This window comes from Chanos chanos, chromosome 4 (genome assembly GCF_902362185.1).
Source record: "Chanos chanos chromosome 4, fChaCha1.1, whole genome shotgun sequence".
Lineage (NCBI taxonomy): Eukaryota > Metazoa > Chordata > Actinopteri > Gonorynchiformes > Chanidae > Chanos > Chanos chanos.
In genome coordinates this window covers 46,358,956-46,383,673 of record NC_044498.1, presented here as the reverse complement: position 1 = coordinate 46,383,673, position 24,718 = coordinate 46,358,956, and the positions used below count along the sequence as shown (strand labels likewise).

At 41.4% G+C, this 24,718-nt stretch overlaps 1 protein-coding gene across 1 annotated transcript in view; it reads left to right on the top strand.

The window, feature by feature from the left end:
• Nucleotides 1–3,270: 3,270 nt before the first annotated feature.
• prkceb (protein kinase C, epsilon b) overlaps nt 3,271–24,718 on the top strand; it is a 63,950-nt gene continuing 42,502 nt past the window's right edge. Inside the window, exons 1-2 of the mRNA XM_030770432.1 lie at nt 3,271–3,618; nt 22,895–22,958. Coding sequence (XP_030626292.1) covers nt 3,271–3,618; nt 22,895–22,958 — 412 coding nt within the window. The remainder of the gene's footprint in view (nt 3,619–22,894; nt 22,959–24,718) is intronic.

Here is a 24,718-nt window from a genome sequence, read left to right as displayed (position 1 = left end):
TAAAACAGTTATAATTTTGAATGACCAGAACTGGAGAACTAATCTCTCTCAGCATTCTATCTTTAGCTTTGTTTTCTCAATAATGTGAACAATATGTGGACAAATATGGTCCTAACTGGATTAGTTTAGAGATGGACACCAAGGGCTTTCAATCAAGCAGTGACACCCCCTAACCAAATTAGCAACACAGTAGCTATCCTCGTTAACCACTGATTCACTCAGCAGAATAAGAGGACTACTGTCTTGCTTAGTCTCTTTTCTCTTGAATCCTGAGCTGTAGTAATCCAGTAAATGCACTGACTCATGTTGCCACAGGAACTGGTCATAAGGGCTTTCTCAGAAGGATCTAGCCTCTGGGAATGTATCTAAAACAATACCAGTTTTCATGTGAGCACACAATGAACACACACACACACACACGCAAACATTTACTGTTCCCATCATACCCTATGTATATTCACAAAATCACTGGCTATAAAGCTCAAAGTGAAGTGATGTCTCTAATCACTTTAATTCAAATGGAACAGCCATGACATTATAACGTTTCCTGTGAAGTGTGAAACATTTTTACATGAATTTTTACATTTGTGCCTAGTCTGACACAGGATAAATACTGGAGCCTAAAAAACCTGAATGCTCCATTTTAGTACATGAGCATTGTAAACCATGGACAAGAAATACACTGTAAATAAGGCTATAGTCTCTCAGTCATCTCCATGTGCAATTTAATCAGATCACATAGATACACCGAGTTAGAAAGGGTGATGCTAAAAACTTAATGGTAAAAAAGCAGCCACCTGGATGTTTTAGTTTGGTCAAATGACCTCCAGAATTTTCTCCGAATTTGCTTTGTGTAAGTGTACAGACTGCCATCTAGTGGGTTTGAGAGTGTATGTCAGAAACATATACTGGTATTTTAAACGAATAATGATAATCATCATCATCATCATCATCATCATAACAAAGTTCAGCACATAATATATGTGCCCAAATAGCTCTGAATTTATTGGGAAAGTTGGAACTTGAATAAAACCAACCGAATTAAACTGTTCCCAGCTATGCTCTGTTGGCATCAAGAATTTTACAGAAATGTTGCAATGGATAACTTAATATGCAATGCCACGACTGTGTAATGTGTAGACAACACTGAAAAACTACACTGACATGTTTCTCAGCATGAACAACACCTGGTGTCCTTCGGCGAGGCAGCTGGCAGTTTCTCTCGTAGTATTCAATTAGTCAAGCCTGTAATGCACTTGTCGTGTTTGGTTCTGCTAATTTTGTGATACAAGTCGGTTCGTTTGTCACAGTGATTCGGAAATGACCGACAACAGACGCATTTGTCCAGCTATAGCTGTTCACTCATGTGCCTTGTTCTTCAACATTAGCCTACGTGTAGAGCCCGCAGAGAGTACCACAAATAATATCTGTCGCATATCTTCGATTGAACATATGGTGCCTGCAAAAGAGTTTGTTACATTAAAGGATAGAGCTTTTTCTTTAGATAGACAAAAGCGCAATAGGGGATGGGTGACCAGCTGTAAAGTGTGAGGACGCTGGCCTCCGTGCCTTCTCGCTTGTATATTGCAAATTGTGTAATTAGAATTCCACTCACAAGATGGCGTTTCAGATGAACTAATGCAGTGTACGAACCAGGATTACCATACTTTATCATGCACTCATATACAGTAATATGATATTTTACTCCACTATACTGGCAAATCATAGATTCATCCGTAATATACGATGAGTTATATCTTTTTGTTTTGTGTCATGACCAGTTACATCTAGTAACTTATAGCGGCGAGGAAGGCATTTTATCTTATTGCACAGAATATATTCCACTAATTCGCTGGCTAATGTTTAATATGCAAATAGACCTATAGCACCTTGTGTGAGACTGGTCAAGTCTCAGAATTCAACATGGCAGCCACACCACTTGACTGTAAGGGCAGGGCAAATAATAAATGTCATAATTATGTTCTTCGAATCCATGCACTGTTAACACATGAAACCGCATATTAGTGTAAATGTCTTTTAATGCAAATACTTTACGGAAAATGGTCAAGCAATATCAATGACGGCGACAAATTATTGTATTATTCGAATCCAATGAAGGGATCGATTTTTGTGTGCTACTCACGAAGATCAAGCTAGTCAAAAATTGTTACATCCTTGTATTGCACCTCATTCCAACTCGTAAATCTATCTACGTTCACAATCTTCGTAAAAGCTTGCCATTTATCACTGACCCTGATATAGCAGTATTGTATTCTGTCTGGGTCTGAGTTCATGAAAAATAAGTTGGTACAACAAAAGCTAGCTGCGATAAGCGAATATTCCAACACACACCTGATCAGTCTCATTCCTGAATAGGACAAGCTTCCATTCTGACAGCCGTGCACTGCTAGACCACATGCTGCACTCGCTCATCTGGCACAGACCAGACGCGGCGCGGCTCCGCGAAACTGACGTGTTTTGCGCATTTCCTGCACCAGCGTTTAGACAGTTCGGGGGAAAAAAAAGAGGCAGGTCTGCAGGAAATTGAGCACTGACGGCAAGAAAACAGACTGGATGGTTGAAGAGCGTACGGAATCCGAAAGAAAAAACATTCGGCAGTCACATTTGACCCATCCTCCTTGTTTGAACTACTCTGAATTAGCCTACAAAAAACGTCCCAAATGCACGGAGAACAGTCTGAGGACATCCCGTGCCCCATCGAAAGGAGAAATAAGTGTGCTTCATGAGAGGAGTGTTGCTCCTAAGGAGGTCCAGCTCTAGCATATTTTGCTCCAGAGCACTGAAGTGTGGAGTGCTGGTTGTGTCTCTGCTGCTACGGTGTAACTATTCTTTCATTTTTTCGCTCAGTGTGTTACATTTATTTTTCTTTGGGAGTGATGTTCCTTCAGCTTTAACAACAAATGTGTGCTGTCGTGGCGCACAGCAACGGTAGGAAACCTAAAATAAGCTCTTTCAATCTGTTTGGACCATTTCAAGAAGAATACTTTGCACGGAATCTGTAAGTTTAAGAGTTTAAGAGCAAACGACTTTTCGCCGTTATTTTCCGTCGGAGGCATATGCACTGAGAATCGCGAGAGCAACGAAGGAAGCTTTTACACAGGATAAACTGTGGTACTCAGTGAGGTACACCGACTCTACTACACACTAACTAAATAATTTACTGACTGTCGAGGTGGCTGGAATCAAGGAAAATATTACAAACACCATCTCTTGTTTTAAGTATAATCTAGAAAGCATATATCATACGCCATGGTGGTTTTTAATGGTCTGTTGAAGATAAAGATTTGCGAGGCTGTGGACTTGAAGCCGACAGCCTGGTCTTTGAGGCATGCAGTTGGCCCAAAGACACAGACTTTCCTTCTGGACACATATATTGCCCTAAACGTGGATGATTCACGAGTGGGCCAAACGTCCACGAAACAGAAAACCAACAGTCCTGCGTGGCACGATGAGTTTGTGACAGAGGTGCATGACGGACGGAAAATTGAACTGTCGGTCTTCCACGACGCCCCTATTGGATATGACGACTTTGTGGCTAACTGCATCATTCAGTTTGAAGACCTGCTGCAGAATGGTAGCAAACACTTCGAGAACTGGGTATGTCCTCTTGCTCTTATCTCATCCTTGAAGCGGGGCATGTAGATAATGTCATATAATTAGGTACTGTTATGCTGATGGTGTCTGGTTAACTTGTTCTGTGTTATCGTGTCCAAAACCATCATGGAACAAATATTTCTTCGTCTTATTTTAAGAGCCTGAATAAATTCCAGCTAAAAACACGCTTGCCATTTTTCCAAAACATAACAAAACATGTCCTTGTAGGTAAGATGCATACAACAGGCCATTATTATTCTCTGCCATCAGTTATGAGACGTGCAGGTGTGTATGGTACTGATCCTTTTTTCTTGTGATGCCACCTGCATCGTTATAGCAGCAAAGGCCTCTGATCAATGCTCAGATAACCTGGTTGCATAGAGACAGTGCAGAAGGCTCAGGGCCTGTCATAAATATTCCTTGCAGCAGCTAAGGGCCATTTCCATTGCAGAGTGCACTCACGCAGTAATCTGATGTAGAATGTTCAGGACAAGCAAACCTGTATTGCACATTTCATAAACAGGACAATTAAAGAGCGTTACAAGTTGGAAGAACGCTGGGCAAGGGCATATGTTTTCCATACGACATTCCTGTACCCAGAGATTAATAACTCCCATCTCAGAACTGTTCAGAGCTGGACCTGTTGGGTTTGTGGTTGGAGCTACGGCCTGTGAACGAAGTAGAAACTACTCACGCAATTTTTATTTCTTAGTATTATCAGTGCCGTCTTCAGCATGAACTCTCTCACTGTATGTGACGGTTTAGTGTGGTTCAGAGCAGCTGTGGATTTCTACGCTTATAATGTAGTTATAAGTAGAATTTGTGAGTATAAATATTCCTAAATACTTAGAAAAGTTAAAATATCTGTTAATCCAGATATATTTCTGGACATAAAAATATCTTCTGCATTTGATCCCAAATCAAGAGGTACTGTAACCTTTGCATCAGTTGTACATATGTTTATTGCTTTGAAATAGCATATTTAGCAGTTTGTATAAACTTAAACTTTTCATCTGTCATTTTTTCCATAAAATGTATTACAATATCTTTCACACGTATTCCAAGAGGTAGACAATACAAACTGCCATTACTTGTTGTCCTTGTGCTGTGTTATCCTTGTTCTGTGTCAGTGATTCAATATGAGTACACTCTTACTGGAAAGGGCTCTTTTGTGCATTATTTGTGGAAATGCCCTCCCCGCCCCATTCTGCTGAAACTGGATCTTTTAATGGAGAACGCTAATAATCAGCATCAAACAGTAATAATGAGAAATAAGAGGCACTTATCATGGTCTGAGTACCTCAGACAACTCATAACCTTTAACAGCTGATTTGGGGACAGATCTCGCTCTTGGATTTTGGATTCGTCAGATTTTTTTTTTAGCAACCTTGGCAAATATTTGGTTTTTTTTTTTTTGTTTTTGTTTTTTTTGTCCTCCTCTGCTTTTTATGATCTTAACATCATACAGAATACAGTGAAAGCAAACACACAAAAATAGGATAGTTCAGAAAAATTGAGGCAATTTATTGCCTTGCAAAATGAAGTAACCATGACTAAAATAGACAGTGCATGGCTTTTTACAGTCTTGGCTGTTCAGTGGAAAAATGTTGAGTTTTTGTCATGCAATCTTTTTAAGGCAGTCCGATGCCTCACATTTTTTCGAGTTATTTGAACAGTTTTTGAGTAACTTCAGTGTATGTAATACCCTTGTTCTGTGTGGCTTTGACTGCTGAACGTTGGCAAACCTTTAAAATGATAGACGAGAGTTGTACGCAGAACCTGTGACGCTTATGAAACTTATTACAGTTGGTGCAATCAGCTGCAAGGCAAACCAGAAAAGTCCGTTAATTCAAACATGTTTGAAGCGACCAAAAGTCTCCGTAAATTAAGAAACGATATTCTGAACTTTTATCGACTGATCATCATGTGTGTAAAGCTACATTGCACTGAAATTTTGAATTCTCTTTATTTATTTGTCAGTTTATCTGTTGAGGCAGCCATTGTCCAGAAATGTTTTTTTAGTTATAATATTCTAGCGGTTCAAACGTTAGACAACCACCAGGACAACACCCTGGGTTAAAACATGGATCACTGTCTAAACCTTACTTTCACTTTTTCACATTCACCTCAGATGCATTTTTCTGCTGACGTCAGAGGGAATGCTTTCTTCAAAATCCTAGTGAATAGTAAGATTGCTATAAATGTGCTTTTGGATAAGATTGTCTCAGTTTTATTGATTGTCCTCTGTTTGATTCTATGATCCCCTTTTTGCAGAGTAGAAACAAAGTCAAATGAAAATATATCCTTTACCACTGATCAGTGCACAGCTTTAACCTGAATTGTGGCAACATCACAGATCTTCTCAAAAAAGCAACATCTTGAAGACCAAGAGAACCATCTCCTTTTAAAACCCAGTGTGGCAGTGGTGTGTGTGTGTGTGTGTGTGTGTGTGTGTGTGTGCGCGCGCGCGCGCGCGTGTGTAGTAAATGGCAGAGCTGGGCCACAGACATGTTCCAGGCCTGGAAGCTGCACTGGTCTTTTGTTGTCAGGGGGAGACAAGGATTTGAATTATTGATGTGCCTCCATCAGATCCATTATGGGGACCTTGAAGGCTTTGTACAGCCTGGCTGCCACCTCATTATCATCCTAGAGTGGACTGAAGATTGGGCTATGTTACGTTGGGAGAAAGCCAGAGCGGTTCTCCTTGCATGTACAACCAGGCTGTCCTGGTCTGACCTACCAGTACATGTAAACACATGAACACACTCACTCACACAGACACACAGATACACACACACAGACACACAGAAACACATTCTCTCTCTCTCTCTCTCTCTCTCTCTCTCTTTTTCTCTCTCTCACCGGCCCCTCTCTCACTTCTCCATCTCTGCTTTTGTACCTGAAATCCTTGCGCTCTGATGTTGTTGTTTTTTTTTGTTTTTTTTTTTTAATTATATCAGAGAGAGGTCCACTGTGACTGTCTCTCCAGACGCACATGATTGTGTTCCACTGGCTGAGATCCACCAATGCCTTACACTAAAGAGGCATTACTGTTTGCTCAACATAAGGCTCTAAAGCTTCTTTGACTTCTTCTATTCTTAAAAAGGTGAATGAATAATTTATTAATGCATTTATACAGTGCTAACGATTACGGCACACATACAAAAGGAGCGAGTCGGGTGTTAAAGCATTAAGCAAGCCCTTCAAGTGAAGGAGCTGACCTCAAGTCAGAAAAGCTCCCAGATATTGCATCACTTTCTAAGTCTAGCTCTCAACCTCACATTAGCGGTTGATCCATATTAACAGCGGTCAAATGAATCAGACTATGTTCTGCGCCTCCGGGTGAATCCTTTTGGATTGTGATCGCATAGAAACTTTGTTTATGAAAGTTGTCTTATCAAACAGAATATTTGGATAATAACTTGGAATGTATATTGTGTTATCTGTGAGATGCTTGGTAGATCGTATCTTTACAGTCTGGTCCGTCTCTGCCTAGAAAACTCAGGCAGACAGAATTCCTTGCTAGTAATTGTTAAGGGGTGTTTGTGTGTCTGTGGGACAGATGTGCACAGAGTTACAGATTGGTGTGACTCATGAGCAAGCAGTCAGTGCTTGCGTAATTTGGGAGCAATGTGTGTGTGTGTGTGTGCATGTGCATGTGTGTGCATGTGCATGTGTGTGCGTGCGTGTGCATGTGAGAGTGTGTGTGTGTTTGTGTGTGACCGCATGTGTATGACTGCATATGTATGCATGTGTTCGATGTGAAGGTAAACGCAAGATGATTTATAGAAGTTTGGTCAATGCTTTCCTCAAGTTGACATGAGCAAAGCACTGCTCCTTTTAACTCGTGGATTACTCACATACGTGTGTACACACACACACACACACACACACACAGAGGCTTTCATATACTTTCAGCATTTAGACAATGGTTTCCTTTGATCATAGCCTCGCATGTTGCGCTATGTTTTTTAACAGGGTTGCAGCTTAATGTTGTTCATCCTCGGCTGTCTTTGTGGGGAGTGTTTCATCTCCATTTGCTTTCACTTAGGGCTCCATAGTAGAGCCTGTTGGAGGCACAAAGCGTGAGATCGCCCGGCTGTGTAAACTTCAGACTCTGATGGGGTGGGGGTAGGACTGGCAGAATCTTTCCCCCCATGTTTCTCTTCTGCCTTTAGGCTGTGTCTGCTCCTCTCTCTCTCTCTCTCTCTCTGTCCTCACTCAGCCTTAAGGCTGCACAGTCTGCCTCCAGTAAAAGTTTAATAAGTAATCAATATCTGTTAATACTTACAGATGTAACTTTAGCCATTCGACAGAGTGATGCCATGCGCATGAATTTTAATAGCGTCAAAATTAATTTGCTTGTTTTGAGCAGACGTTGATCTGTGACGTGCAAACGTTTTGGAATAAAAGCACTTGCACAAACTGAACTTTTTCAAAATGCCTCAAACCCTGAAACATTCTGGATTTGTAAAAATCAAACAAAACAAACAAACAAACAAAAAAAACCCCTAACTAAACCAAAAAATAACAAAACCCAGATCATTAAGCCCAGGATGATAATTGCTGTGTCCAAAATGTAATATCAGTACACGACCATAGCTTCACCTCGTACATGCCGACACGCCCAGCGAATTTTGAATCTACGTAATGAGGTCGTTTCAGACTTTTTTCTTCAAACGCTTAAAAATACGTTTTACACAGCTCTCACACACCACCTCTTCTGCCAGTAAGTTATGTAATAATACTCTGAGAAATGGCTAGCCTCCCTGAAAAGATTTTTTTTTTTTTTTTTTTTTTTGTGGAAACGGTCTTGGAATATGGAGTACAGAACTAAGGTGTCATTTCTTGGTGCCGAAAAAGGGTTTTCCCTTAAACGCCCGCTGTTAAACAGAACTTTTGCTAATGCAAACCTCCTTCAAAAACCCAAGAAGAAATGGATCAGAAAAGTATGCAGGGCTCCCGCCAAAACCCAGGAGTGGTGGGCGTGTTAGCTCAGGTAGTAACACGTAGTTTTGTTTTTTTTTTGCTCCGAGGGTTTTAAGGACAATGAGGTCCCGAGTCAGTGTCTCTCCTCTGAGACTGGTTCAAAACGGAATTGTTTTCAGGAAAAGGTGGGGAAATGTGACTGATCGTTCCAGGGAGACAAGACGTGTCTTGACAGGCTTGCCTCCATTATACAAGTCTTACTCAGCCTCTGATGGGCCTAATCTTCATTTAAATAAGCGTCTGTGCCTTCTTACCTGTATGCCCTCATTCAAGTTTACTATGGGAACAAAAAAAAAAAAAAAGTATATGAGTAATGACACGCGCGTTCGGAGAGGGAGTTTCCGGGGCACTCTTCGCTGTTGGTTCTCCGTGGATAAACTGGTGGTTGGGAAGTGGAGTATTAGTTTGAAAAAAGAAAAGGGAGAGAAAGTTGGTCGCTAATTATGACTCTCTTGTCTCTGTGTCTCTTCCGTCTGCGTTCTTTATGGAATAAACTGTTCCATTCCCCTCCTGGACCCAGTCTAGGGTGTCATTCCTTTGTCTAGGATGGAGACAATGATAATATGTTGTGTTGGCAACACTGTACAGGTCCTCAACATAGTAAAGCTGCCATAACAATGTCCTCCTCCTCTCTCTCTCTCTCTCTCTCTCTCTCTCTCTCTCTCTCTCTCTCTCTCTCTCTCTCTCTCTCTGCACTCAGTGCACTGACAGGCAAGTGTAAAAGGAGTTGGTTGCTCTAATTGTTTCTGATGGCTGCTCTCTGCTCAGCTTGCTTTGTTTGGTGTTCTCTAGCCTGGTGGTGACAGTAAAACAGGGACTATTTTCATCAGTGTTAATCTCCAAGACATGTCAGCACTTTGCACACTGTTCTCTTTTGGTTTCAGCTTGGCTCCGTTTTAGCGCTCGCGTGCGTCTTTATACCCCCTGCCTTCTCTTTGTGATCCGAAGCCTGTCCTGCCTGATCAAAGACATAACTCTGACCCTGGATCAGTTCGCTGGCAGGAATAACAGTTCAGTTTGATACCGGAAATGGTAAAACTGCAGAAGACCACCTCATACATAATGAAACAGCAGAACAGATCCTGGATCAGTGAGGGGCTCTGAGCATTAAGATGCAGTGCAGTACAATAGCAAAGAAGACTAAAGGAGACTAGCATGTTAACAATTGACCCATAGTGGTTAATTGTTAGTCAGGGAAAATTACAGTCTCCGACAGGACAGACAGACAGCAACGACACCACAGTTATGCTCAATTTCACATGTGCATGTAATCTCGGTAATTAACAGGCTGAGGTCCGAATTACGATTTAATCCATCTTTTTGTATCATGTGCTGTACATATATGATTTTTGTTTTTGTACGTATAATTTTTTATCTTTTATAAAAACAGAGAGCAATTACACGGTTTTCCTCAGGAGCCTTTTAGTCTTTTTTTTTTTACGTGGATGCCATTACAGACTAAGGACTGCTATTACCTGTTAATAATAATAATGATATGTCCACACCTAAAAATATGGTACAGTTTAGGATGACAGGTTTCTGTCTGTCTCTAATTAACGTTTCCTCGTAAGACGCTGTAGTGCTGGGTTTTTTTTTTTTTTTTTGATATTGTGAGATGAACTGTGTACCTCAGTTTGTTTTTGTTAGACTCCACCTGAGTATGAGTGCCGTGTGTTTTGAATGTTTGAATATCTGTTCTCTGAGTGTTTGTCTTAGACCTGTCGGGCAGGTGAGCGCTCCTCCACTTGACGTTATGCGACACATGGCTTCTCAGGGTGTGTGTGCATGTGTGTGTGTGCCTGTATCTGTGTATGTGTGTGCATATTTGTATGTGTGTACGTGTGTAAATGTGTGTGCATGTGTCTGCGTGTGGCGTGTGCATGTGTATATATGTGTGTGCGTACAAGCGTGCGTGTGTGAGTGTGCGCGTGTGCGCACGCCCGTGCATGTGCACGTTTGTTATGATCAGCACGGTGAGGTTGTGTAGGTGAGGCGATAAAGAGTAGACTGTATCTTTTTATCTAGTGTCACAGCCAATCCTTTAGTCTCAAGGCTGTGACGTAGGCTGGCAGGCTGTGTGAACAATGGAGTCAACATCAGAGAGACCTCTGACTGCTGCATCCCCCCTGTCCCACGCCAGCAAAGACACTGCCCCCCCCCCACCACCACCCCCCCACCCCCCCGACCTCCCCCCACCCCATCTTCGGCCACTTACTCCTCCTAAGATACTAGTCATCAGCAAATTGATATTTTGGCAAAGAACATTAAATATTGGTTTATGATGAACCAAAACTCAGTTTAGGAGGACCATTGCGGTTGCCCGAGTATTTGATGATGAAACTAGAAAATCCCTGAGTTTAAACACGCTCTCGCGCTCTCTCGGAGCGTTGCGTGTCTAAAAGAAGCGCGAGATATCGAGCTCTGAAAAACGTTCTTATTGCACATACCACCACATCCTGGATGGCACCGATCCAAATCAAACACTGCAGAGGTGCAGCGTAACGCTGCAGATGACAGTATGGATTCTGCAAAGGATTTGGAATCGGGCCAGAGCGCGCGTGCCTCTTTTTCGTCTCCGATCTGACGAGCTCGGTTCTTGTCTTTTCCCGTGGCGTGCGCCTACCAAAAGCGGGGCGGGCACGGCCGGGCCGCGTCGGGAGGGCCCGGCGGCGGCGGACGTGTTTCTGGGTCATTTCTTTGCGGCGCAGGTGCTGCATGGGGACTGCGGACTGCGGACAGCGTCGCGCGGGTATTTATACGCCCAGAGATGCCACAGCGCACGGCCTTGCTATTGACAGATGCAGAGAGATGTGAAGGCTGGAGCGTGACAGGACCTTTTCTTGGCGTGACCTCGTTTCCCGGGGGTGGGGAGGTTGAAGAGTTGTCGGGGGGGTGGGGGGGTGGGAGGTTGTGTAGAGGAGCGGACAGCGGTGTCCTCTTCGTGGCCCGGAGGAAACGGGGGCCGGGGGGGCTGCAGGGCTTCGACTAAAAATACCAGCGGTGCGTTTGAGTCACACGGTAGCCTGCGCTTCCTGTTTTCACTCTCCCACGTTTACTTCCCAGAGAGAGAGAGAATGGGAGAAGGATGGAGAGAGAGAGAGGGAGAGGGACGGAGGGAGGGAGTTATAACACTGTCAGTTTCGTACTTACTCAGCAGAGAATGAGAAAGATGGAAGTGTAGGGTGACAAAGCGGACAGAGACTGTCGTCAAATGTTTTTCTTTTTTCTTTTTTTTTGTGCGCTTTATTGTTTGCTCTCTGCCTAACTGTGATTTTAGGTTGTTTTTGAGTAGGTTCTACCGTAGACTACAGACACTGCTGTGTTTGCGCACAGCATTTTTGCCCCTCAATTTTAAGGTTATCCTCAGTACTGACAGAAGACCAGAAACGGAGATCAGTCTATGACATACTCATAGAGTGATTGACACACTTCATAAAGGCCTAATTTCAGTATCAAACGGACCAATCAGATTTTATGAGCTCCCACGAGAACAGCTGCATGGTCTTTAATGGGTCAGAGTGTTTGGAGTGAAGCAGTCAGTTGTCATGTTGTTGGTAAGAGTGTACCGCAAGTTTAGCCGTACTTAGCGAAGCGATAAAAGTAGTTAGTGGTTACGTGGGGTTCAACAGGGCACTCTCAACCTTGACAAAAATGTCTTGTATGCTATGCAAAAATGCAATATTTAGAACATACTGAAAAGCAAGAATAATTAAGAAGGATATCCTAGGATACAGATATTTAATTATTAATTTATTTAGAAAACATTCACTATCAAAATGGCTGCTGTATTTTTTGAGTATGTTATACGGATTTAAATGATACCAATGTTGTGTGTCTGTCTACTATGTTCCAGAAAAATCTCAGAGGTCATAAATATTATGGGTCCAATTTCACATAGAATGAGCCTTTAGGAAGAACGTAACCTTGTTTTCATTCTCCCTAGGGGCTGTGGAGAGCATTTTGATTCGCTGACATCAGTTAAAAAAAAAAAAAATCAGTGGTCCGACTGGATTAACAGAGATTAACACAGATGGACATGTCCATGATATTATTCAGACAATAACCTGAAAAGTTTATTTGAAATGTCCGGCGAGTTTTTGCTATTCGGTCCTATCTAAGAGTAACCGGCCAAATTCTACTCAGTAAGTGGCCATTTGGCTTATGGCCTAGACACCTCGTTTGACGTGTGCAAATGATGTTACTGAATAAAGTTGAGATTAGTAAAACTTGCTCAAGTTAGGAACATTTATGCTGTTTTGGCCTGAACAGTAATATTCATTTCAGTGAAATGATGTGAAGATAAGGCATGTTTTCCTCAAGTTATGAATAAAATACGGTGGAAAACTAGAGGAGAAGAAACCAGAAGGGATAAGAAATGAGAGCAGTGTCTCTGATAAAGAGATAAGCTACCATGTATGTTCAGACTTTCACTGGCCTGTATCTGACTGACTCTGACTCTTTACTGAGGTGGAAAATGCTTCAAATGCACATCTGGAAGTCTATCTTTGTACTTCTTTATGCAGTGGTAGAGGGTAAACTTTAAATGTGGAAAACTGATCCTGAATCAGTTTTTTTTTTTTAGATCATAGGATTCACCTAAATTCAAACCTGTCTCATGTGGTCTTTGTTAATTTTATTTTATTTTTTTCTTTAAATAAATGTCCAGATAGAATTTACCGTAATGGCCATTGATGAAATTATCCATTCCGTTGCATGTTCATCTAGGACATGTGCTAATTGTGTGATCTGTGGTTTAGTGAGTGTGTGTGTGGGTGTGTTGTGAGAGAAACAGTGAGAGAGATAATGGGTATGCATTTCAGGAATGCTTTCAACTCATTGGCTCTTAATTGGATGTGGCTGTTGCCCACGGAATGGCAACAAGCTTGATTGGCACACATACAGTATTTTCGCGTATCTGAGCGTACCGTACCTAGTTACACAGTTTATGTATTGTTTTAGCTTTTACATACTTCTCAGTGTCCCCCTCGTATAGCTCTTCTTCTATAGCTTTGTCTTCTATAGGACCAGGTCTTGAGTTCAGTTGAGGACCTGTCCACCTAAACGAATCCCTCACGTGTCTAAAGGGAGCCACGGCTTTTGCCCTTTTCGACGCGAGCACGTGTGAGACGGCGTGCTAGCATGTCAGTCAGACCCAACGCTGGAGTCACAGAAATCACCACAACAGTCAAAGCTCCTTTCCACCAGTAAATGATTTGTTTCTCTCTCAGACAGGTCAGCTCCACTCAGATCTGTTTTGTCTCAGACGGCTTTCTCTGGAAACGTTGGCTAAGGATGAGGTGACCTTTATCTCAACGCTAAGTCTGAGCCATCAGCGGTTGATCCTTGAGCTGTCCTCTGGGCTTGGTGTGTTGCACCTTCAGTTCCAACTCCAAACCGAGTTGGAGGTCAACGGCGCACCAGATGGAGCAGCCTGTGCTTCGTTGCATCTGAACACACCTGAGGGTCCGGCTCAGGGAGAGTAATAGCAGTGCGCGGGCCCAGATTTCAAATGCTAAATGACTTCTGAAGTAGTTCTCTGGAAAAACTCTATGGTCGTTTTATGTGGACATGTGACTCAGGGGTACAGTATGTTGGCTGATATTGCCGAACAGAATCCAGAAAGCCCTGACTGTTTGTGTGTGTGTGTGTGTGTGTGTGTGTGTGTGTGTGTGTGTATGTGTGTGTGTGTGTGAGAGAGAGACACCGTTTGAGCATACTATTATTGACTAACATAATACTTTTAGTAGTTAGAGAGAGAGGATTACACATAGACATGATGTTCCATGAATTGGAAGGCAGTGGATTGCTCTATATTCATATGAATTTGATGGCTGGATGACTGGTATTAATTTTTATTATTCGTTTATTGCATTTCAATTTCTTTTTTTTTTTTTCTTTTCTTTTTTTTTTTTTTTACAATTTTCATCCCAACTCTCTAAATAATACACCAACACACCCCCGTACAGTGTGTAACTGAAGACCAAAAATATATGAACAAGATTATTCCCTGTGGTTACATAATACACATCACATCACTTACAAATAACCAGATTTTCATATAAATCCCTTTTTACAAAATTATAATTCCCTTAAACAAAGATTATCCTGTGTTACATCTGCCCGTTCTTCCAATACGCAACATGAGGGATTTGGCTGTAACTTTTATTGTACCACGATACTACAGTGGGTCACTCTCTCTCTCTCTCTCTCTCTCTCTCTCTCTCTCTCTCGAACAATGGTTTCCATGACTGTGCCCATCAACTTCACATTGTTCTATCAAATGGTGACGTTTTGAGAAAGTGCAGTGCCACTGTTTGGACAGTCACAGGATCTGTGAGATCAGATGTCTGTGCTAGAACTTTGGCAGCTGTCCTTAGCAACAGCCTCACAGACTTTTGACAGTCCACAAGATGTCACCTGCCAGAGATGTCACCCTCTCCATCAAAATACAGGATCAAAATATGGAAATCGTTTTATAATTATATGGTAACTATTCCGTTCCTCATATGAAATGACTCAGAGGGAAAATAATGAAAAGGTTTGTTTGTTTTTGTTTAGACCGATGACGATTCAGCTTTATAGCGGTCAGACTTAACCTCACTTACAAGCAGCAGGGAAAAAGTCTTTTTTTTTTTTTTGTAGAAATAGAGTGGGATGGGGAAGGGTGTACATGAAACTTGGGGACATCTGAGAAATTGTCAAGCAAAATGTGAAACTGATTGTACTTTTCCATCCAGCGTGATTGCTTTTTTTTTTTTCTTTCTTTCTTTTTTTTTTTTTACCCTCAGTACAGAAAAGGCTTTTTTTTAGAAGAAAAAAAACCCAAAATGCTGGTTTTACTGAGTGTACAGTGATACCTGTGATGTCTGCTGTGTTACCCGAGCCAGTTAAATAAACGCCGTCTCATTTTTAATTTAACAGATTACAAACCTAGCAAGAGACGCACGTAGCCTCTTGAGGAGAGCTCTGTTCAACCGCCGCTCAAACCCTGAACATTTTCCCTCGCTTCCACCTCCATAAGTGGAAAAATGATCTGTTCCCAGACACCTTGAAACCCGTCCCACACGTATTCTATCCTAACTCAGTCTGTCTGCTCGTGCCTTTTTCCATCTGGAAAATTTTTTCACCAACATAACGCTCAGATATTAGCGTAGGTTTGCTAATGATTAGCCAGACATTTAAGCAAACTTGCTAGTTTAGAATAATTGGAGGCAAACATTTACATCTTGGTGGCACACAACGGTGTTTGCAAATACTGAATGAATGAACCACATTAAATATAAAAGAGATACATTGTTTTTAATCTAGATTTGGGTAATATATGATTACACTAATGAAATGCACAAGAACAGTTATTCCAAATGAATTCATCAAGTATTTCTTTGGTCTCTCTCTGATGTCCACCTCCCACCTGTTTTGGTGGCAGAATGTCTTTTCTGTCTGATCTGAGAACAGTGTTTTGGGCTGAGATTGGATGTGAGTGTGTATGGAGATGAGTCTGTGGGAGAGTGGTCCACTCTGCTGTCAGAGAGGAGGAGATGAAAGAGCTGCTCTCTGCACTACTGCTCTCTCTCTCTCTCTCTGAGCACTTTTGTCTGTGGAGTGTGGATGTCCTCATAGAGCCGTGTTCTTTTCACTCTTCTTCCCTCACACACACACACACACACACACACACACTCTCTCTCTCTCTCTCTCTTTCTCTGTCTCTCTCTCTCTCTCTCTCACACACACACACACGCACACATACACACACTCTCTCTCTCTCTCTTTCTCTGTCTCTCTCTCTCTCACACACACACACACACACATACACACACACTCTCTCTCTCTCTTTCTCTGTCTCTCCCTCTCACACACACACACGCACATACACACACACACACACACTCTCTCTCTTTCTCTTTCCCTCTCTCTCTCATACATACACACACACATGCAGACACATACACATACACTCCCTCTCTCTCTCTCTCTCTCTCTCTCTCTCTCTCTCTCTCTCTCACACACACACACACACATTCATATGACTTAGCTTCATACTGAACTGAAGCTGAAGGGATCCACAAATCTTCATTAGACATTTCTGTATCGTTGCCCAGTTGCTGCTCTGAAATTTTACTGAAAAGCACCTTTGTTGAGGTTTTACCAATAGAAATGTTGTCTTAAAAAGAAGCCTCAGCATTGTGAATCTATGGGCTCATTGTACCATTCCCTTATGTTTGCCAGTACTTTGGACTGTTTTTTTGTTTGTTTGTTTGTTTGTTTGTTTAAATCTGTTGATATTCATTTCTTTTTTGAATTATTCGTCAACCAAGTAGATTTATAGTCACCCTCAGGTCTGTGGATGTTTTGACATTGAACTCCATTGAACTCCATTGAACTCCATTGAACTCCATTGTACATTTCGAGACTTGTTCTAACCGGAGGTGAGAAAGCTGTATCTTTGCCCACCGGTCTTTATGTCAGAGGGTTTAAGTTTTCACTCGGTCAGGCCACAAACTCATACAATCACTGAACAAATCACGAACTCATACACTAACTGGACAAATCACAAACTCATACACTAACTGGACAAATCATAAACTCATACATTTACTGGACAAATCACAAACTCATACACTAACTGGACACATCACAAACTCATACATTTACTGGACAAATCACAAACTCATACATTTACTGGACACATCACAAACTCATGTACTAACTGGACAAATCACAAACTCATACATTTACTGGACAAATCACAAACTCATACATTTACTGGACACATCACAAACTCATACACTAACTGGACAAATCACAAACTCATACATTTACTGGACAAATCACAAACGCAAATACTTTCTGGATTTCAAAATGAAAACAATGGATAATTTTGGTCTACAGAAAGAACATATCAGAAGACAAAATTTGTTTATTTATGATATTTAATTAAATTATGAAGCAAGTTATTTTTACTTAAGTAAGTTGAGTCTTAATTTAGGTATTTCATTGTACAGAGATATCAGTTAAAGTGGGCAAACAGTGGACGGGTTAAAAAGGTGAACTTTCCCTTTAAGTTATACTTGAGATAATGAAAAGCAAGGTTACAGTGGAGTGCCTTTTGGAAGGGTTTCATTCAGACAAGGCTGATCTAAAAATGTTTGCTTAAAGTCCACAGTTCATGTTGTATTGCTTTTACAAAACCAAAACCAAAACCAAAAAAAAAAACAAAACCCTTTGCTTCTTGCACTGCTGTGACTGTTGGGGAAGGTAGGAGAGTACAGTCGTTCTGGTTATTCTCATTTTCTGCTCTCTAATGGTGTTTATAGTAAGTGTAATAAAGTGTAGAAAGAACTGAGTGTGTATATGAGTGTGTGTGTTTGTGTGTGTGTGTGTGTGTGTGTGTGTGTGTGTGCGTCCGTGTGCTTCAGTAGCCACTCGGTAGCCAGTTGCGAGAGGGCTCTTGCAAGTGTCAAAACTCAAGCAGACACACACACACACACACACACACACACACACACACACACACGCTGCAGACGGTAGTGACACTGGTGACACTGTCACCAGAGAGGAGATAAACCACAGTGTGTTGTGTGTTTGTCTAGATTCACTGGAACAGTGCCTTCACTCTCTCTTTCCCTTTCTCTCACTCGTGTCCTGTCCTTCTTCACCGTTTGGCTACCTGTCTGCCGATTATATTTCAGTCTGTCTCTTCTTCTCCTTCCATGGCACACTCAGTGTGATTCCAAGGAAGGAGAAGAACAAGAAAGAGAGAAGAAGGAAGCGGTATAAGATGGATAGACAGAGGGAGAAAAAAAAATGAACGGTTGTGTGTACAACTGATCTAATGTCTCTGTATGAATTTCAGAAAAAAATAACCACCATTTTGTCTGGAAGGTACGGATAAAACAGTTTACTTAGAGTAAACGTACATGCGCATGAATGCCTCTGTCACATGCTTCACACACACACACACACACACACACACGATGCAAACCCACGTCATGTGCCTTCAGATTATCTGACTTGTTGTAGACAGCACAGTCTATACGCATTCATTTGGACATGCACAAACTAGCAGGTGGATGACGCTTTTGTCAATGGCTTTATTTTTGTCCAGCCAACACATACACACACACACACACACACACACTCACACAGAATCATCATGAATGATGGCTCAATTAGAAAGATGGGTTTTGTCAGTGGTACCTGAAGAAAAGGGGCCATCTGAATGCTTGAGCCAGATGAAGTGAAAGCTTGCAAATTGAATTAAACCGAGCAATTTAATTTTCCCTGTATGAGAGTTTTGTTGCGTTGTGTAACAGTCAAGGGCACACACTTATGCACACATACGCACAAACATACACACACACACACACACACACACACACACACACAAACATACACAAACACATACACATACACATACACACACTGAAAAGATTTTTTTTTTTTTTTGCAAATGAACACTTACCATGTGCTTAGCCTCTATCTGCTCATGACTATCCTGACTGAAAATTATACAGAAAAGATGGTATAGTCCTCAGTATTAAATAATATAACAAAGATAGTATAGTTCTCAGTATTAAATAATATAACAAAGATGGTATAGTCCTCAGTATTAAATTATACAGAAAAGATGGTATAGTCCTCAATATTAAATAACAAAGATAGTATAGTTGTTAGTATTAAATAATATAACAAAGATGGTATAGTCCCTAGTATTAAATTATTTAACAAAGATAGTATAGTTTTCAGTGTTAAATAATATAACAAAGATGATATAGTCCTCAGTATGAAATAATATAACAAAGATAGTTTAGTCCTCAATATTAATTAATATAGCAAAGATGGTCTAATTCTCAGTACTAAATTATATAACAAAGACGGTATAGTCCTAAGTATTAAATAATATAACAAAGACTGTATAGTCCTCAGTGTTAAATTATATAACAAAGATGATATACTCCACAATATTAAATGACGTAACTAAGATGGTACAGTTGTCAGTATTAAATTATATAACTGAGCATGTAGATGTTGTAACTCCAACATTAAATAACTATGATTGTATAATTTTTTTATATTAAACCAAGTTGTGAAAATGGTATAATTCTTAGTATTAAAATAAATAACCAAGATAGTGCGGTTTTAAATAGGAAATTAAACAATGAAAATGGTATAGATCTTAATACTTAATTATATAACTAACATGGTATTGTTCTCAATGTTATGATATAGTTTTCTGTATTAAATGTGGACATACTAAATTATATAAATAGCATGGTATTGTTCTCAATGTTATGATATAGTTTTCTGTATTAAATGTGGACATACTGGTATGTTGTTGCCTGATTTGAAAATCCCAAACACACACCGAACACACAGCTGTACGAGCCAAGCGCACACGTGCGCGCGCGCGCACACACACACACACACACACATACACACACACACACACACACACACAATGCGTGGTCCTTTCCTTCCTCACTTAGCTGCTATATTTAGTGCCCTGGCTACCGCACCTGCGACACTGAGCTTTCTCGGAGGGAATGCTGCCTGTGACATCACAGGAATAGGAGGAGGAGCAGGGTTGCGAGGGGTCGTTGGCGTGGGGTGAAAATATCGTGTCTCCATTTTGTCTGGAGTGCCGTGTGACATCACCGTCACCTCTCACGCCAGAATTTTAGTTTTGATGTTTTCAGGCAGGCAGCATGTTTTGGTTTTTTTTTTTTGTTTGTTTGTTTGTTTGTTTGTTTTTGTGCCTCAGATCAAGTCTAGGCACCATTACCTTAGAAAGCGCTACGAGGCGTTGAACCTTGGGAAAATGTTTTCATGGGAACAATATGGTGATTGGTGAGGTCAGATGCTTTGACTAGTCCTAGACTTTTTTCTTTTTTCTTTCTCCTTTTATCTTCTCTCCGACACCTCCAGGGCTACTCTATGGAGAGGACCTCATCTGAATCTTTCATTTTCCTCTTGCACTCTCCTCTCCTCTTCTCCCCCATGTGATCAGAGGTTCAGTGCTCTGGCTCTTCCGTGTAAAGTTTGGTTCTTATCAACCAAGAGATGATCCCAGATGGTTCTAGAAACAGGGCTCCAAATTGATTTCAAGTGGAGATGGTCCATCGCTGTACTCAAACAACACGCACACACACACACACACACACACACACACACACACACACACACACACACACACACACACACAAGCGTGCAGTATTTATCCCAGGTCTGGGAGCAGGGCAGTGAAGAAGCCGTAGCCTAGCCTGACTCTGTGCTTCATTAAATTGCTCCTGTGAGAGGGCTAATGGATTCTCTGTGAACAGTGGCAGAGGATAGAGTATCTACAGACCAAACTGAACCATCATGGCATGGATCCTGTAGGCAGTTTAAACCGGATTACGACTGCCACAAACACGTTCAGTGTGTGTCTCTCCCACTGTGGCATACTTTCACACAACAGCAGAAATGAATTTTTTTGAAATGTTAGAATGCAAATGTTGCAGTGGCATCACCAGTGAGACATTATTTAAAAAATGACAAAATATGTCTTTCTTTCATTCTGTTACTTATACATAATTCGTAGTTAAACTATTGAAACACTGCAGAGTTTCAAGATGAGCAGGCTAATCAGTCAGAAAAGGCACAACAATTTCTTTTAACTTCATCATTTTTGTTTATTAGTTAATTGATATTTTTAGTGTGTGATGTGGTATAGTTACACATTGTGTGTAAGGGCGATGTATGATTGAACGATGCAGACCCACAGACATATGCGCATTTGTATACACAAACACACACACACACACACAAATACAGAGACACAGATGCGCACATACGCAAACACCGTCTCTTATACAAATTGAACCCGTGTGACTTTTATCGCATGCACGGCGGTTGTGCGTTTGCGTGTTATGCCCGATCATATTCATGATTATGTCTGCGCCGTTATCTACCAGGATTGTGCTTTTGCTGAATCTCGAAAGTGCAAATCCACAATGCATCCGGTGTGAATTAGGTTGAGTGTGGTGACATGATACCACTCGCCTCTAACCTAACACCCACACACATCCTTTCTCTCTCTCTCTGTCTCTCTCTCTCTCTCTCTCTCTGACTCTCCCCCTACCCTTTCTTCATGCCGTAATACCTCTGTCTTTCCACAGCTCATCCTTCTTCCATTTCCTCCTTTAATCCAGTTTTGATGGGGCATCCATTACACATGTATTAGCCTGAGAAAGCCATGCTGAATATTGGCATAACAGCGGCTTCCTTTCCCCTGGACACTGCAATCAATAACCCAGGAGTCATGTTATGGAGATCAGATTATACTGTAGAGATAACCCGCCCGCGTGGCCGCGCTTTCAAATCGACGCGCTGTCTAATGTTTTTTGTTTAACTGCTCGTAGTTTACGTTTATAAATTGGTTATTACCGTATTTGATCATCTGAACGAATATCATGGGAATGACGGAGCCGGCGTAACTACTTAGAAAGGTTTAATATTTAAAATTTATCGGTAGCATTTGTGTGTGGTGATTTGCGTGTCAACGTCTGAAACAAAAATTATGTCAGAATTTTGCTTTTGCGTTTTGTAAATCTGAATTGGAGCCATAATCTAAATTAAAACAATGCCAGTTTCTAATAACAACCATTTAAATATTGTTTTATACTAGATACTAGATATATTATACTATAAAATGTTTTTTTCATTGTTTTGTTTGTTATACAGTTTTTCAATTATTCAGTTAACTGTTATTCAGTTTCAGTACCTGGTTAACATAGCACTAATCAACACAATTAACTGTTTTTTATTTATTTAATTTTTTCCTGAGTGGGTCAGTTGGCTAGGATAAACGTACTGCCGTTCTGCCCCCCCCCCCCCCCCCCCCCCCCAAAAAAACCCCCCAAAAACCCCTTACTGTGTGTTTATATTATCTACAATATAAAAACTCTGATTTTAACATTGGCAACTTTGCTGCATACCACAAAGGTACAATGAAATCTGCAACTCAAATACCAAAACCCCAGGCTTCTTAGAATCAGAATTCCAAAATGCATTGTCAGAATAAGAAATTTGGTCTCAAGTTTTACCCTACATGGTTTAAACGTGTCCAAAACATGTTCTTTGAAGTTCACAAAATGTCTCCAGCACTGGTCAATTATGTCACCACAGTATGCTAATGAATATGGACAAATTGATACTCAATTTGATGCTTGGTGTGTTTCTCACTGTATTCTCTGTATTAGGGTTCTTCCTCACTAAACTTGTATTGTATTTTTCTGTGTTCACCTTACAGATAGACTTGGAACCTGAGGGGAAGGTTTATGTCATTATTGACCTGTCTGGATCATCCAGTGAAGGTAAGGCAGGGCATGTTTTTTACATAAGCATTTTCATTAATACCACGATCCCATGAGAACTATCAGGATTATTCTGTGAGTCACTTTCTGTGTATCTGACTTGGATTCGGAGGCTTGTGGCGTATGTTAAATTCTGGTTGTTTTGGCCCTTATGATTAGTGCGAAAGCTTATTATATTAAGTCTGGTTGAAAGCCCTGCGATGGACTGGTGACCCGTCCGGGGGCGTCTCCCCAGATTTTGCCCAGTGAACGCTGTTATAGACTCCAACACCCCCTGCAACCCTAATTAGGATAAGTGGCTTAGAATATGAATAAATGAATGGTTGAAAGCCAGATTTGAGGGGAGAGAAGGCCAGATAATGGCATTTTAGTTTTATCTTAGAAAATACTTCAACATCTGCAGGAATGTTCTTTAGCCTTAAAGGGCTTCTGATTCTTGGTGAGGAGCGTGTGTAGTATGGTACGAGATGGAAAACGGTTTTCAAGCCCAGAGATATGGACTTGACAGGTCTTGTCATGCAGGCTATTTTTTTTTTTTTTCAAAATCTGTGTCTCACATGGCTAATGCCTTCTAATTTACTGTGAGGGAATTTTTGTCACATGGTTTCCTCGGATATGCCCTAATTCTGCTCAGACAGACACCCAGATGTGCCCCCGTTACGGATAACTCCCCGAGGTCCCTTCCCATCGGGCGTTTTCTGGATCCCGATCAGAGTCGGCCCAGTTCGACTCCTCGCTCATCCCCTCGTATCGCTCACCTCGCCCCGGAGTGGAACGGTTACGGACGAGCGGAACGGTTACGGACGAGCGTCCCTCTCTAACGGTCCTCTCGGCGACGTTAAGCTTTGCTCCGTATTTCGCCTTTTTCCGCCTACTTTCCCTTCTTCCAATCTCACACTCGTACGCCCTTACACTAATCACTCGTTACGCTCTCAACGGCAGCGTGGAAAAAAAAAATGTACATGACTCATATTTTTGCCGCTTCAGTTGTTGTCACATCAGGAAGTCAGCACTTAAGTGTTTCCTGCGTCTGAAAGTTGGATGATTCATCAAAGAATGCCACAAGAGAAACAGTGTTTCTCACATTTTTGTCAGTTTTTTTTTTTTTTGTTTTTTTTATGGCCAGCATGTGAATGATTAGATGTATCTTTGTACACAGATCGTCACCTGTCCCGTACCCGTGCCCGGGCCTGCTCTGTGACGTATGAGATTTAACATTCTGCTTTGTCGCGCGGCTCGGACGGATAGCACCCTGAGTTGTGTTCGATAGGCACTTGAATTATGACAACCTGCGTTTTGTTCGCTTCTCGTACGTGACAGATTGTTTTACCTAACGGCGTCAGGGTGTAAATTCAACTACTGTACGCGTCGGATCCTCAGTTTTTATATTGTTCCCAGTGCATGTTTGTAGGCTGAGAGAGACTTTAGACTTCTCACTCTCCTTCTGTCTGTCTGTCTGCCTGCCTGTCTTTCTCTCTGTCTGTCTGTCTTTCTCTTTGTCTCTCTCTCACACAGTCTCTCTCTCTCTCTTGCTCTCTCTCTCTCTCTCTCTGTCTCTCGCTCCATCTCTCTGTCTCTCTCTATGATCTGAGACCATTTTTATTAATAATGATTGGGTTTTTAAGTCTCGCTCCTGCATTGGCACACAGGATCAATTTGACTCTATAGCTTACGCTTGAAGCCTTCGTAGTTTTATCAGGGACAGTAAGTTGCTGAGTGAAGCAGAGGGAGACGGCCTGCCGCAGGCTGACAGCTGAGTG